At 32.8% G+C, this 17,239-nt stretch overlaps 1 protein-coding gene across 1 annotated transcript in view; it reads left to right on the top strand.

Annotated features, from left to right (window-relative positions):
- The first annotated feature begins 7,423 nt into the window (after positions 1 to 7,423).
- The window catches only part of LOC132717560 (uncharacterized), a 49,165-nt gene continuing 39,349 nt past the window's right edge, over positions 7,424 to 17,239 (top strand). The window contains exons 1-4 of the mRNA XM_060701052.1: positions 7,424 to 7,842; positions 8,740 to 8,860; positions 9,132 to 10,772; positions 11,607 to 11,939. Coding sequence (XP_060557035.1) covers positions 7,795 to 7,842; positions 8,740 to 8,860; positions 9,132 to 10,772; positions 11,607 to 11,939 — 2,143 coding nt within the window. The 5' untranslated portion in view covers positions 7,424 to 7,794. The remainder of the gene's footprint in view (positions 7,843 to 8,739; positions 8,861 to 9,131; positions 10,773 to 11,606; positions 11,940 to 17,239) is intronic.

The following is a 17,239-nucleotide window of genomic DNA, read 5'->3' as shown; positions in this document are numbered from 1 at the left end:
CGTCATCCAATGTTTTTTGTGGTTCATTCCGCACAATGTTCTCAGTAATAAAGAAGAAAAATCCAATGACCGTCGGTTTAAATGGAAACATTCACTGGTTTATGCGAAAAAAACAAAACAAATGAAGACCAAAGTAAATGCCGGATGCCTACTTTAGATACACTCATGCTTGTAAAATTTTAAAAAGTCAAATGACACCTTTTGATTTAAGGACAATTTTCATAAAAGTGAATACATTTCATATTCGTATTTTGTTAACAAATCTGTCAGTTGAAGAGAGGGAGGGGAGAGGGACGCACGACACCTTTAGGGAAACAAGAAACCCCCCCCCTCCCCCGTTCCTCCCAAGAATACGCATTACCTGTTGTCAAATTTTTGCGACTACCTCTTGCAACAAAATCCTGGCTCCAAATCTGTCATTCCTTGATAAATTTTAATAACTATGCATATCGGACATTATGACGAAATAACGCGGACAAGATTTATATAGCCTTTTTGTGTAGCTAAAAGGTCAAAGGTGAAAGTCACATTTATACGTATGACTTTTTCCATTAAAGAGTACATGGTCGTGTCCGATCAACAATTCTGTCGTTCCAGGATGTATTTTAAAAACAAACTTGGCAGAAATGTGTTTGGTATGACGGCTATTTGTTCAGCGCATGAGTACAGTATACATGGACGTCTCTAGCTCTAAGGTCAAGGCCACACTTAGGAATTGTTCATAAAAATTCATTGATGGTCGTGTCCGGTAAACAATTCTGTCTTTCCTAGGTGAATCATATAATAACCAGGCATTAATACATTGTATGTTGGATGTCGTGGCAAAGTGTCACGCACAATAAAGGGTCAGGGTTTCAGCTTAAAGGTCAAGGTTACACTTGACCATCGGAAGAACTGATTTGAATTTTTCATATATATGCATACATGGTCGTGTTTCATCAATAATTTTGTCATTCCGGTATGGGTTTTGAAAAACTTGGATTGAAAGGATGTGTCGCGCAAAAAAATGTTAAATTTCCAGCTTAACGTCATGTCATGCACAGTGTACATCCAACGTTTAAACATGTGAAAGGTTGGACAAGTCTGATCCATAACTTTGTTATTCATGGATGGAGTTTGAAATAATTATGCATTAATGAAATACACATTTATATATTAACCTTGCATTAGATGTGGGGATTGTGGCAGGGTGGTGATGGCAGGAAAAGCTAATTGTAACGTCAAACTTATTTCTTTTACATTTTAATAAATGATTTTTTTATCTGTTTTATATATAAAGACTTTACAAATAACAAACAATTCTTATGATGTTATGATAAACAAAACGTAGTCTATAGTCTGTCCCACCAAATTTGAATATTTCATTTTTATTTAATATAATGGTAAATTCATTTAAATTAATGTCATGTTAATCCTGAACGTCAATATCTCTAGGCATGTTTTTCTTCTTCTTTTTTTTCAAAATTTTTAGAAACATGGCACGTGCTTTCTCTTGTTTATCATCAAATGAAGAGTACTTCGGCAATGGCTACGAAAAACAAACAACAGAGATTTTCCATAGAGAAATCAAACTCTGCTTTTACAAGAAAAGTAGATACTTTAGAGAAAAATCCTGAAAAATCTCGAGGCTGAATGGTTTGTTTTTTTTATTCAACATCGTTTTGTTAATTCATACCAGGCAAAAGTTCATTTCCATTTTTCACGGGACAGACTATAGTAACACGAAAGCTGAATAAATAAATTATTTAAGGGTGCACTACTAATATACAGTAGATATTCAAGTTTCTACTATAAGTACAGGATTTATTTTCATCGAGTGGTATGAAGTATGCTATTTCTATTACCACAAGATAAACATAAATCCTGTATTAATTAAAAAACTTGAATTTTCTGTTTACTATATACTTTTTCTCTTTTTGAGCCTGATGAATAGGAATAATTCCCTTTTAATTTTGTGTATTGGCTGAATTTAGAAGAAAGTAGTCTGCCAAGACACCAGTGAAAACAGGGTTTGCCTAAAATGTAATAAGTTTAAATTAAAACCCTTATTGTTATGTCAGTTATTTGACGCATTTGTTGGTGCTATATTGAACTATTCATCAGAACTATGGGGTTACACAAAATCAAAGGTAATTGAAAGAATCCATCTTAAGTTTTGCAAACGTATTTTAAATGTTAGAATTTCAACCGCAAGTGCTGGTGTTTACGGCGAGTTAGGAAGATTCCCGCTATATATAACAAGATACGTAAGAATTGTAAAATATTGGTGTAAATTGCAACAGTCAGATAATATTATTTTACAAAAGACATATGAACAGGGTTTGATAGATTGTATTAAAGGACGTAAAAACTGGGTTTCAAACGTTAAAAAATTACTAAGTGATTATGGATTTGCAGATGTTTTCCTCAATCCTAGATCGGTTGATTTGAAAAAATTTCCTAATATTTTTAAGACACGAATCGTTGATTGTTATAAACAAGATTGGAACGCATCAGTAAATAATTGTGCAGTGCTTGAAAATTATAAACATATTAAGCAAGAGCTAAGGTATGAAACTTATTTGGATATTTTACCTTTTAATCTAAGAAGTTATTATACAAAACTACGTTTATCAGCACACTCACTTAGGATACAGACCGGTCGTTATTCAAGAAATAGAATACCTAGAAATGAAAGATATTGTTTGCAATGCAATTTGTTAGACTTAGAAGATGAATTTCACTTTTTATTTAAATTTCACTTTTTATTTAAATGCCCATGTTATGAAGATATAAGGAAGAAATACATTAAAAGATACTTTTTTCAAAGGCCGAGTGTGTTTAAAATGATGCAGCTGCTAACAAATAAAAATTATACTGTAATAACAAATCTAGCAAAATATATTAAAGCCGCTACATACGTACGACTTTCACTATTAAGTAACTGATATTCACGTACATTGTTCATCCTTTGTATACTGTTTCACAATGTTCATCCTCTCTATACTGTTTAATCTTAATTGATATCAAATTATATGATTACAAGCAAATGTTCTTCAGATTTTGAACACAATAAAATTTCTTTCATCTGTTTGTTAAAATGGTTTCTCGACCTATGCACATAATTAATTTAAATTATATGATTGCATATATGTGTTTATTGTATGATGAATTACTTTTGCACAAATCTCAAATACTATTCCTGCTTTGTTTTACTTAGTATGTATTATTGTGCAATCAATATACTTTTCAAGTGTAAACATAAACATGTGACATGATATATATATATATTTGCAAGACGATGTATTATGTACAAGTCTTAAATAAAATGTCTGTTCTGTTCTGTTCTGTTCCTAAAATACGAAAGTGAGATTTTTGACGAAAGTGAGCGAAAGTGAGCGAAAGTGACTTTTAAAATATTAATTGTAACGTTTTAATAGACTTTTACAATAAAATTGCAGTTTGTAGACGTATATTATTAGAAATTACTTATATTTATTATGAAAAATAATCATAATGATGATTTATTCGGTTTTTATTTGCATAATTTATATACACAAATTCTTATATCTTCCTTTCGCTTACATTGAAAAATACGAAAGTGTCTTATAAAATATAAAATATACCATTTAAATTGAAATTATTTTTACTATTATTGCACAAAGTGGAAGTATAATATCAGAAAATGATAATATTTACTTTCAAAGATAATCATTATGATGATTAAATCGCCATTTATTTTGCATAATCTATATACACAAGTTATAAACAGAGATCTTCCTTTTGCTCGCATTGAAAAATACGAAAGTGGTGCAATTAATTTGTATACGTACAATATCAGAAGTCAATTATATTTATTTTCAAAAATAATCATTATGATGATTTAACCGCCCTTTATTTGCATTACACAAGTTAACAGATCTTCCTTTCCCTCACATTGAAAAATACGAAAGTGACTTCAAAAATGTCAAATATAGCGCTGAAAGACGCATGTTTTCAGAAATGAATAAAATATATTAAAAAAAAAAAATCATTATGATGATTTAATATCCATGTATTTTCATAATTGCTGTATACCTGTTCTGATATCTTACTTTTGCCCACATTGAACAATACGAAAGTGACTTAAAGTCGGACGAAAGTCAATGTCAATATTCACGATATTAATGTTTTTTATAATAAAAAAATAAATGAGTCATTTTCATTATTATTCATGTTTTCATGGTGATTGACCTATAATTGATGATGAAAATGACTAGCACAAAATATAAAAAAAAATCCTAACTTATAAAAAGATTGAACTTTACCGATATATATATAGTACGATATTTATAGAAAATTCTGTGGATTACTTATTTCCTTTTTTCATAGTGAAATATTATTTTAACATAATGATGGGAAATTCCAAATTATTTTTCAAATTAACATGTACATTGCTCATCTACACCTGAATGAGCATAATAACTGCCACTTTAATCCGTGCAAGATATCTATGGTGGTGCAGAAGAAAGGTTAATTCAATTGTCCACTCAATAAACAACAGGGCAAGTGTCATCAGTTACATACCTATGATTGGATTATAATAATACTTTAATGGGATTAAAGCGTCATGCGTCACCGTCGTGTGTACTATCAATTAAAGTGGGTGCGAAAATGATATGACAACACGTGTTTGCATGTAAACATATTCATACTTTATTTTGTCTCATTCGTATACATGCATTTTCAAACATATATACAACTATTCACATAAAACTTACATAAGACCATTCCATTTAAGAATTTCAAGAGACATTATAGAAACACAGTCAAGACCTATTAATGTTAGATTATAATCAAACAGTATATAATTACAATGTAATATATAAACAGAATATTAAATGTTAGGTAACACCATCGTTAATCAAAAATTAAAAACTGCCCGAAAAAGACGATGTAAGAAATTGAGAACTGTAAAAAAAAATAATAGTTACTATAGCTTATAACATACGTCTACAAACTGCAATATTATCATGAAATTCTATTTCAACGCTATATTTATGCCCCCACAATGTGGGAGCATATAGCGTTGCACTTGTCCGTCCGTCCGTCAATACGTCAGTCCGTCCGTCAGTCCGTCCGTCCGTACGTCCCGAAATCTTGTGAACGCAACTCCTCTAAAACCGGATGGCAGATTTTGCTTAAACTTACAGGGATGAACAACCTTAATGTGTAGATGGTAGTAAAGGAAGGAATTTTTGCTGCGACCAAATTTAACAGAATTATGGCCCTTTGTTGATTTTTTCACTAGATACTATGTAGAAATTTTGTGAACGCAACTCCTCTTAAACTGGATGGCAGAATTTGCTTAAACTTACAGGGATGAACAACCTTCATGTGTAGATGGTAGTAAAGGAAGGATTTTTTGCTGCGACCAATTTTAACAGAATTATGGCCCTTTGTTGATTTTTTCACTATATACTATGTAGAAATTTTGTGAACGCAACTCCTCTTAAACCGGATGGCAGATTTTGCTTAAACTTACAGGGATGAACAACCTTCAGGTGTAGATGGTAGTAAAGGAAGGAATTTTCGCTGCGACCAAATTTTACAGATTTATGGCCCTTTGTTGATTTTTTCACTATATACTATGTAGAAATTTTGTGAATGCAACTCCTCTTAAACCGGATAGCAGATTTTGCTTAAACTTCCAGGAATGAACAACCTTAATGTGTAGATGGTAATAAAGAAAGGAATTTTTGCTGCAACCAAATTTAACAGAATTATGGCCCTTTTTTGATTTTTTCATTATATACTATGTTGAAATTTTGTGAATGCAACTCCTCTTAAACCGGATGGCAGATTTTGCTTAAACTTCCAGGGATTAACAACCTTAATGTGTAGATGGTAGTAAAGGAAAGAATTTTTTGCTGCGACTAAATTTAACAGAATTATGGCCCTTTGTTGTTTTTTAGTTTTCAACTTGTGGCACATGTAGTCCAAAAAATATTTGACCTAGAGTCATAAGATTGACAGAACAGTGGCGTGTGGGGGCATCCGTGTCCTATGGACACATTTCTAGTTGATATTCTGTAAGTCACTTTCGTCAGGCTCACAGTAAGCGAAAGGAAGATCAATGTCTGAGCTTGTGTATAAATATTATGCTAATAAATGAAGATCATATTGATTAAAGATACTAGTTTTGATAATATACGTCTACAAACTGCATTATTAATATTAAGTGCAATTAAAACGCTATATTTGATATTTTTAAAATCACTTTCGCTTATCATTGAAAATACGAAAGTGAGCGAAAACAAGATCTCTGAAATTGCTATCTAGAAATAATGAAAATGCATGAATATTAAAACCTCATAATGATTTTTAAGTATTTTTTATTCATTTTTGAAACTATGTGTCTACAAACTGTTGTATTAATATAAATTCAAAATAAACTGTATAGTGAATGTTTTATAAGTCACTTTCGTATTTTTCAATGTGAGCGAAAGAAAGATCTAGATGTAGTTGTGTATATAAATTATGCAAATAAATAGCGATTAAATCATCATATATATAATGATTATTTTTGAAAATGAATATTATCAATTTCTGATAGTATACGTCTACTTAGAGAAATTTTAGTAAAAAATCAACTTAACCAGTATATTTAATATTTCATATGTCATTTTAGTATTTTTCAATGTGAGCGAAAGGAAGATTTCTGAACTAGTGTATAGAAATTATGCAAATAAATGGCGATTAAATCATCATAATGATAATTTTTAAAAATAGATATTATCGATCAAATTCCAAAACTATACGTCTACAATCTTTTATAATTATATAGATTCAAATCAATCGCTATATTTGATATTTTGAAGTCACTTTCGTATTTTTTTCAATCTGAGCGAAGGAAGATATCTGAACTTGTGTCTAAAAATAATGCAAATAAATAGCGATTAAATCATCATAATGATTATTTTAAAAATAGGTATCATCAAGTTCTGATAATATACATCTACAAATTGTAATTTTAGTAAAAATTTCAATTAAAACAGAATATTTAATATTTTATAAGTCACTTTCGTATTTTTCAATGTGAGCGAAAGGAAAATATAAGAACTTGTGTATAGAAATTATGCAAATTAGTAGCGATTAAATCATCATTATGATTATTTCTGTTAATAAATTTCTGTATTGCCAAAGGCAGATATCTGCCGAATTGCAAATAAAATTTTGACTTTGACTTTGAATAAATATAATTATTTTCTAATAATATACGTCTACAAACTGCAAGTTTGTTTTAAAAGTCTATTAAAATGTTATAATTACTATTTTAAAAGTCACTTTCGCTCACTTTCGTCAAAAATCTCACTTTCGTATTTTAGGCATACCGGTGAAAACACGGAAAATATGATTCACGGCAGTGAAAAATAAATTTTTACTGTGAAAATACGGAAAATAAAAACACGCATTTTATTTGATCAATATTTCTCAATATTTCATTTATAAGTATGTTTATAAAGGAATTTTATTATCAAGCTATCGAAAAGGCGTGTTATCAGTATAAATGCTCGGGTAAGGTACGGATTTTAATCAAGTCAATAAAATCCCGAAGTACTTTCGCTTTCGGTTTAATAATAGTTGTTGACTAAGTATTCATATAATTTTACCCTTATAAGCTAATTCTTATTTCATTCTTTACGGAAAATGAATTTTTTCACTTTACCGAGGAAAAGGTGAAAAAGGTAAATTCAATTGAATGGAACGTTATGGCTGTTCTTTGATTACAACGGAGACTTACCACAAACGTAGATTAAGGAAAATAAAGTTGTGATGGCTGACCAGCTGAACGAGGATTCGAATAACACACATCAAAATCTGGTATTTTTTCATGATTATATCACAATTACATAATACATTTGTATATATATTAAATATATATAAATGTTTCATGCAGTGTAATGTCTATATATAGATACACCGAGCAAACGTAACTTAATTTCCTTTTCGCTTTTCCAGTAATTTTACAAATAATCTAGTCCAACTAACAAATAATCGCGGTTTTCTTTCAAGTAAAAATTAATTTACGAATAACTAAATTTATCAATTCTCCTTTTTTTATTTACTGGGTTGACCTAGTGCAAAGAAAGATATATAATCGTGCTCAAACAAATTTGTATCAAATTTGATTTTATAAAAAAACTTGTAATTTTTAAGAATAAAGTAAACATGTTGATTACGTACGGAGAAGATATTTTAAGATTGAAACTCAACACACTATATAGGTTAACACATTATATGAATACACAGTGTTATTAAAGACAACAAAAATCAAACAAAAACTGGCAGTTTTTTTATTAATGAAAGATCCAAAATAACTTGACAGATAAACTAGGGAATGCATATTCCCATAAAACGATTGTGCATTCAATTTAGACAAAACACGGACTTGAAAGTCCGTTGACAAATTTAAACTTGTTGACAAATTTAAACTTACTAAGAATTTCTCAGATTTCAATAAATTTCTACTATAAAAGTATTTTACCCAAGATAAGCATAATATATATTATGCTCATATTGGGTAAAATACTTTTAATACAATTTACCTATTTTTTTGAAAACATTCATCTCTTTTTCTTCTGTAAAATCATTGATGCATTATATATTTAATTTGAATATAACATTGATAAACATCTAAATCATCATATTATATATGGCTTTATTTCGAAAATTTACATGATTTAAATCAACATGCATTTTATTTTTATGATCTTTAAGTCGTTAGGAAGACAACAAACAGCGTCGACACATGATCAGATACGTCACCAATCACCCCATGGGGATGTTATTCAAGGAACGTTATTACGGAAATACTGCCGGGTTTGCAAAGACAACAAATGTAAGTTATATGAATACGTACAAAAATGCTTTTTACCTCTGTCTATGAAAAACTAAGTCGAAACCGATACAAATTTTAAACACGATAGAATATGACTGCATTCAAGGAAATAAAATGTACAAAATTTCACATATAATGTTAAGAGACAATGAACATATTATCGAAGTGTTTCGTTACTTCATATCAATACATTTCTAAGATTCTATTTGATAGATTTTCCGTAGAAATTCAGATATCACCTAAACACTTTATGATATTATTTATGTTTTAGGTAAATTGGATGGTTATAAAGTAGAAACATTACTCTATATTCCATTGGCTATACGGTACTGTCTCAAGCCTGGTGAAGAAGACACTAAATTTAACACTAATTTTGAGTGTAACCTACATGAATATAATGTATGGCAGTATTTGATGAATTCCCCTCGCCAATGTTCCAAATTAAGCACAGCCTTCTCAAATGGTAACCAAAGTGTTACAATTCTTCCTAGCTTCATGGTAGCCATAAATGTATCCGTCATTGACAAGGAACAAGCTAAAGAGATTACAGAACAAGTTCTGAAATATGTTTTCAACAAACTAGGCCAAATACTTGACGTGGAGGAAGTGAGTGTACTGGACGGCAACATTAAAGGCAGTGTGCAAAAGCTAAATGTAATATTTGACAAGGAGGTAGCGCATGCTTCAAAAATTGGAAAACGCATTTTTATTGTATACCCACATTCTGGAAAAGAATGCGTTGATAAATGTCTTCGAGAATACAAAGATGATTCACGGCAGATAATAGTGACGCAGACTTTTTGTCTAGACCGAGTCGTTAAAAGGTTCCCAACAGAGATTAATCGTTGCTTGAGTAATCCAAGTATATCATATACTGTTGAAAGTGTTGATAATCAGTCTGTTTACACGTTGTCAGGTCCTGAAAGCCTGGTTAAATCTGCTATTGGGAATCTTAGTTTAGTGAAAGAAAATCTTAAACAGAACGATCTTAAATATTTAACAAGGAGCAAAATAAATGGTTTGAAACATTTAAATGTTGAAGACGGTATAAATGCTCATCTCGAAACAAAATTTTCGAATATTGTTGTTGAGCAAAATAAGACAAGTTTGTGTGTTTACGGTCTAGAGTCAAACATGCTGTCAGATGCAGCAAACTTTGTAGAACAATTGATAGTAGACCGGGTTCAACAAATTGAGGGAAAAACTAGAAACCAGATAGAAAGTATAAAAAGACATTTACAGGGCAAATTTCAGGGAAAGATATTAGTAGATACAGATGAAGAATCCAGATTGTATTTATTTGGACTTAGACCAGATGTTGATGAGGCATGTTCTGAACTTCTAGAAATACAGGAAGTTAGAAAGTCAATGGGTTCCAGCACACATGACCGATATGACCCAAATAGAGATAAACATGACGAGAGTACCTGTCCAAGATTTTCCGAGAGATACGATATTCGAAAGAAAAAACACTTAGCATATTTCCAAAGATTCTTTGAAAAAATAGAAAACAATTACGAGGTCAATATTTCTATAAATCCGGAACAGTTTTCTTTAAAAATTAACGGTTCAGAAGAAGGTGTTAAATTGGCTGTAGAATATATACACAATACTGAACAAAAACTCATATTTGATAGTTTCGTTGTTTCAAAGAATACAGCCCTTCAATTTTTTGAATCAGAATCAAGCAAACACTTCCTTCGCAGTATTGAAGAGGAGTCAGATGTTTATCTTCAAAAACAAAGCGAAAGGATATTTGTCGGTGAGAAGTTGCAAGTGACAAAGACGGAACATAATAACAATAATAAATGGACTGTTTCTGATGGCAGATCTTTATTTGTGGAACAGAGTAACATTGAAGAAGCGATAGCCAGTGTCAAGGTTATACCATCTACAAGTGATATGAAAGCAGGTGAGTTATTTCCACATATAAAATTATATATTTTTAAACAGATACACAAAAGCCTGGAAAAACACTCAACAAAGATGAAAATGTTGAAATGAGTCTGACATACTACCATTTTTGGAAACGTAGTTCATGCAAAAGATAGTTATATACACTTCAAAAGAGGAGTAAATAATTAAATATTAGGGTTTCTTGTGTGCTTTAGCATCAGTATTAGTGACAATTACTTAGGACTCGAAAGCCTTGTTCACTTCGTTATCATTAAGGTCATTTAATTAAGAGATCTATATATAGGTTCATTGACAGAATACCATTTAAGCTGGTGCTAGAGGACGCGAGAAATGTTGCATTTTCATTAAATATCACGAACAAACCGATTCTAAGATGTTCTACCATTTGGTTATCTTATTACCAAGAAGGGATGCACCATCTCCCACTCTAGAATTTTATACTCAAACAGCAGAGGTTAGGTACTTTGTGACAACAGTAAGATGTTACACCATCCTTCATCTCAGTGAGGGTAAATTTGTCTAGTCTATTATGTCTTTAATTCTAATACTTTCAGTATTGTGGATTGAATGGTATTCAATCCGGTGCTAGTGAGCGTGATAGATGTTACACCTTTCATTATCTCCCCTAGGCTTAACAGATTAAATTCAAACTGAACAAGTGTATTTAAACTACAGGGATTAATTTAAACTCTTTTTACCACTGCATGATCTCTCCTTTCCAGAGTTGTTTAACTGTTATCATATCTAAAGCATAAATTATTTTTATATCAAAGCAAATTGTGATACATATTACATTGTCTGTTTATACATTTCTTGTTACAATATGAAGGAGTGCCAATTGTCAAAGGCCAACATATTGTCGACTTGAGGTTGCCAGCTTGGATTGCCGGTTTACATTCCGAGTTTGAAGATTTAAAAAAAGAGCTGAAGCAAATATTTTATGAACTTGATAGAGCTAACGAAAACACAGTGCTGATATCATTAAAACCAACACCGGAATGGACATTTGATCAGTTGATGAATTGTACTGCTAAATTCGCTGTCGAATGGTTATTGACAAGTACTAGTGCAAAACCAACCAAAGTAATGTTGTGTCCAGATAAACGAGAATTTGCAGTCACAGATAAATTTGTGGATAAATGCGTTGCAAATTTCATATCAGGTATAGAGAGTTCATCATCTTCGTTCACAAATTAATATATTGAACTATTTGTGTTCGTTTGTATGTGTGGTTTAAACAAAACATTGCTTTATTTTATTTATAGATATATATTTTATTTGTGGTACAATTAATGAATTATGTTTTTTGTGCCCCCACGTTAGTGGCGGGCATTTAGATTTACCCTTGTCCGTCCGTCCTTCCGTCCGTCCGTCTGTCCGTCCGTCCTTTCGTCCGTCCTTCCGTCCGTCCGTCCGTCCGTTCACTTTTGTGTCGCACGTAACTCAAGAAGTATTTGACCTAGAGTCATGAAACTTTACAGGAATGTTGATCAGCATGTGTAGTTGTGCACCTGGGTATTTTGGTCTGGATATTTTTAGTATTTTTAGAGTTATTGCCCTTGACTTAGTAAAATTTTGCAATTTTCAACTTGTGTCGCATGTAACTCCAAAAGTATTTGACCTACAGTCATGAAACTTTACAGGAATGTTGATCAGCATGTGTAGTTGTGCACCTGGGTATTTTCGTCTGGATATTTTTAGTATTTTCAGAGTTATTGCCCTTGACTTAGTAAAATTTGGCAATTTTCAACTTGTGTCGCATGTAACTCCAAAAGTATTTGACCTACAGTCATGAAACTTTACAGGAATGTTGATCAGCATGTGTAGTTGTGCACCTGGGTATTTTGGTCTGGATATTTTTAGTATTTTCAGAGTTATTGCCCTTGACTTAGTAAAATTTTGCAATGTTCAACTTGTGTCGCATGTAACTCAAAAAGTATTTGACCTAGAGTCATGAAACTTTACAGGAATGTTGATCAGCATGTGTAGTTGTGCACCTGGGTATTTTCGTCTGGATATATTTAGTATTTTCAGAGTTATTGCCCTTGACTTAGTAAAATTTGGCAATTTTCAACTTGTGTCGCATGTAACTCCAAAAGTATTTGACCTACAGTCATGAAACTTTACAGGAATGTTGATCAGCATGTGTTGTTGTGCACCTGGGTATTTTGGTCTGGATATTTTTAGTATTTTCAGAGTTATTGCCCTTGACTTAGTAAAATTTTGCAATGTTCAACTTGTGTCGCATGTAACTCAAAAAGTATTTGACCTAGAGTCATGAAACTTTACAGGAATGTTGATCAGCATGTGTAGTTGTGCACCTGGGTATTTTCGTCTGGATATATTTAGTATTTTCAGAGTTATTGCCCTTGACTTAGTAAAATTTTTGCAATTTTCAACTTGTGTCGCATGTAACTCAAAAAGTATTTGACCTAGAGTCATGAAACTTTACAGGTATGTTGATCAGCATGTGTAGTTGTGCACCTGGGTATTTTCGTGTGCATATTTTTAGTATTTTTAGAGTTATTGCCCTTGACTTAGTAAAATTTTGCAATTTTTAACTTGTGTCGCACATAACTCAAAAAGTATTTGACCTAGAGTCATGAAACTTTACAGGAATGTTGATCAGCATGTGTAGTTGTGCACCTGGGTATTTTCGTCTGGATATTTTTAGTATTTTCAGAGTTATTGCCCTTGACTTAGTAAAATTTTGCAATTTTCAACTTGTGTCGCACATAACTCAAAAAGTATTTGACCTAGAGTCATGAAACTTTACAGGAATGTTGATCAGCATGTGTAGTTGTGCACCTGGGTATTTTCATCTGGATATTTTTAGTATTTTCAGAGTTATTGCCCTTCACGTAGAAAATTTTTGCAATTTTCAACTTGTGTCGCAAGTTTCTCAAAAAGGATTTGACATAGTCAATAAACCTTATGGGCAGGTTGCTCAGCATATTTTAGATTTGCACCTGGGGTTTGGCTTGTGGATTTATCCAGTATTTGTAGAGTTATTTCCTTTGACTTAGTAAAAAGATTGACAGAACAGTGTCGCGGTGGGGGCACCCGTGTCCTATGGACACATTTCTAGTCTTCATATCTAAATTATAGAGTCTTGGACATTCCATTTTAAGTAGGTTATAAAATGTTGTACATCTAGAATGGTTATACATTTTATTGATAATTGTAAATTTTGCAAAGAATTGCCGCAATAGCTCAGTAGATAGGACACTAAGCTTAAAATAAACATACTTTATGGCTTCCAATCTAACATTTTTTCCCAGTATTATTCATACTATGAAGAGCCAATATAATTTATAATGTGGTTATTTGATTTTATTTAAAAAAAATTATGTTATTTTTTTCCCTAAATTTAGGGACAAGATGACCACATACATTAATATGCATTGAATTTTTTATTCAAGCCACCCAGAATAAAGATGAGCTGACTGTAACAGTTTGTCAAGGAAAGCTAGACAAGACAAAGGCAAGTTGCTTTAGAATATTGCTTTGCATGTTGGTAAAAAGCCCACGTTAAAGCCACATTATACCTTAGAAATATAATTTGTCAATTCTTTAGAAATGTCAAACATTTGTTAAAATGTTTGAATTATGGATTTAGAGCATGTTACATATTCAAAAACGGGAGACAGTAGCGCTGAATGTGCATTAATGTGTCATAAAGGTAGCAAAAAGTAACCAAAGAAGTATTTTGACTTCCATACACTGTATTTTTACCAATTGCTAATATAGCAACAGAAGGAAATGATAGTTCATGTATATGGCAAGTGAGTAATATTTTGGAAAGTATCACAAGATACCAAAATAAAAGTATTTGAGAAATAAAAAAGAAAAGAAAATTCATTTCAGGGAGATATTTGTAATGTTTTAAAGAAACTGCGATGTGCTGGTTGAATGTAAGATAGAAGTTCCTTAAGGCCCTGTCACACTAGACTGCGCTTTCACTGCGTTTGCACGGCGTTGTGAAATTCAACAAAGCGCCGCGAGATCGCAAGAAAAATCTGATATTTTTTATGATATGGAGACTTCATGGCGTCTTTATGGCGTCCTCACGGCGATAATGGCGTTGTTACGGAGCTTCCACGGTATTGTAGTGCGTTCTTACAGCGTTTTAATCGGCGATTGTCTGCGTTCGGACTGACCTTCTACTGCGTTCTTTGCGCTTACACGGCGCTCACACAGCGCTCTCGCAGCGCTCACACGTGTGTGTGTGTGTATTTGCGTTTATTTATACTCGCCACCGGTTGCCCATATGGGCGAGTCCTCCAGAAGAGTATTAGTAATTTTATTTTTTTGGAGGATAGTGCAATTACAGATACAGAAAGATGCCCCAATTCCAGAAGCTTCTCCTGGTTCTTTAGCGTGCCAAGTGTTTAAGCACCCATACACGGGACCTCGATTTAAAGTCTCATCCGAAAGACTGATTAGTAATTTTAGTTGGCCAGCCCGGGAATCGAACCCACAATGTCGAGATTACAAGTCTCGCGCTCTAACCGATTGAGCTATGCGGGCTGGCTTAGCGCTCACACTGCGCTGAAATCGTGCTATATATACCAGCGGCTCACGTCTGAATAGTCATGCACTTCCTGCACCTGCATTTAAGCAAACAATATTCCAGCTTGCTGCCGTTCATCATGCATGGTTTATAGGACATTTACTTGCAAACACTTATTATATATACTGTAGAATCCCTACTTAGGACCACCCCGGAATTATGACCACCACTGTATTAAGACCATTTTTTAAAAGAACGGAATTTTCTGTTCTTTATGTTAATGATAACATGATCCACAATTAAGACCACCTCAATTATCAATCACCTCAATTATATACAATGATTCAAATAGGGTGGTCATGAAATAAATTTATGCCTTGATAAATAATATTCACAATTAAGACCATTCCGCAATTAAGACCGCTTCAGTCAAGTCCCCCTGGTGGTCTTAATAGAGGGTTTTCACTGTACTGTGAAAACCCTGTATTAAGACCACCAAAGGGACTGAACTTAAACGGTCTTAATTGCGGGTGGTCTTAATTGGTGATATAATTATCAAGGCATATGCATTTCATGACCACTCTTTTTTAATTATTATGCATTAACATGTTTAAGCAATCATATTATGACATTCAAATATTACTATAAACTGATGTTATAATATTTAATCATATTTAGTACATAAGTCTGAAGATATTTAATATAAAAAGATTATTTTTTTCATAGGTCTTGCTTCATGTACGTAATTCACCTATTAATTAAGAAATTAATTCCTCGCAAAATAAATGTGCAGAAAGTATCATTAAACCACTCGGAAGTTTATTTTCTCACCTTTATACAATTTTCCAATCATAACAGTTTTAACACATTGTTTCAGCAAGTGCCATGCTTTATAGAATTCAAGCAGATGAATAGATCTGAATAGGTATTGACTAGAATAACAGTTGTCTCAATAGTGGGGTAAGATAAATAAAACAATGAATTTGGACTAAAACTGATGATCTTAAAAGTGGATAAGTGGGGTTGTTTTAATTGTGGATCATGTAAGCATTAACATAAAGAACAGAACATTTCGTTCTTTTAAAAATTAATCTTTATAGAGGTGTGGTCTGAAATCCAGGGTGGTTGGTCGGTCTTGAGTAGGGATTCTACTGAACTGTATTCTGTAATTTCAAATGAACGCAGTAGAATTGCCTTGAGAGCGCAATGGTCGCCGTGACAGTGCCGTGAAGTCGCAGTAAAAGCGATTTAGAAAATTAAACCTCCGTAAAAGCGCAGTACACACGCAGACTAAGCGCGGAAGAGACGCCGCACAATCTCCGTACAAGCGCCGTGGCTAACCACGGCGTTCCTTCGGTGATCCTTCTGCAGTTTCACGGCGCTCCTGTTGCGTTGTAGGTTATGAAACTGAGTTGCTACGGCATTCTTACTGCGATCCCGCAGCGCTCTTATCAGAACGCCGAGTGACTGCGTTTGTTTTGAGCATGCTCAAAATGCGCGCCGTCGGTCGGCGTTCTATGCGATGCCACTATGATGCTGTGGCGATGTTGCAGCGATGTTTGCGATCTTGCTGCGCTCACCTCGACGAGCTGAATTTTCTTTGGACGCCGTGAGAACGCCGCTCTAGTGTGACAGGGGTTTTAAGGCCCTTTGCCTTCTCTTTATTATTTTTCACATATCACATAAACCTTTGAAAATATTAACGACCCCGGCTTCGTTGTCTGGGTAATAAGAAGCCCCAACTTAGCTCTGTGTCATTCAAAAACAAAGTAACCCATTTTTAACATAAAACGAAAAAAAAATCCGGCTTTTATTTCTTTTTCCATTCAGCATAGGACCTTATATCTACACTGCCTGTCACTAAAATACTTATGTTCTGTTCTGAAATTTATTTGAACTAAATAGCCACCATATCATGTTTGCTTTATTTCATATCATTCAATCCTCCT

Source organism: Ruditapes philippinarum, unplaced genomic scaffold (genome assembly GCF_026571515.1).
Source record: "Ruditapes philippinarum isolate M1 unplaced genomic scaffold, ASM2657151v2 ctg3021_1_1_1_1, whole genome shotgun sequence".
NCBI lineage: Eukaryota > Metazoa > Mollusca > Bivalvia > Venerida > Veneridae > Ruditapes > Ruditapes philippinarum.
Note: the sequence above shows the minus strand (reverse complement) of the source record. Positions and strands in the feature narration are given on the sequence as shown.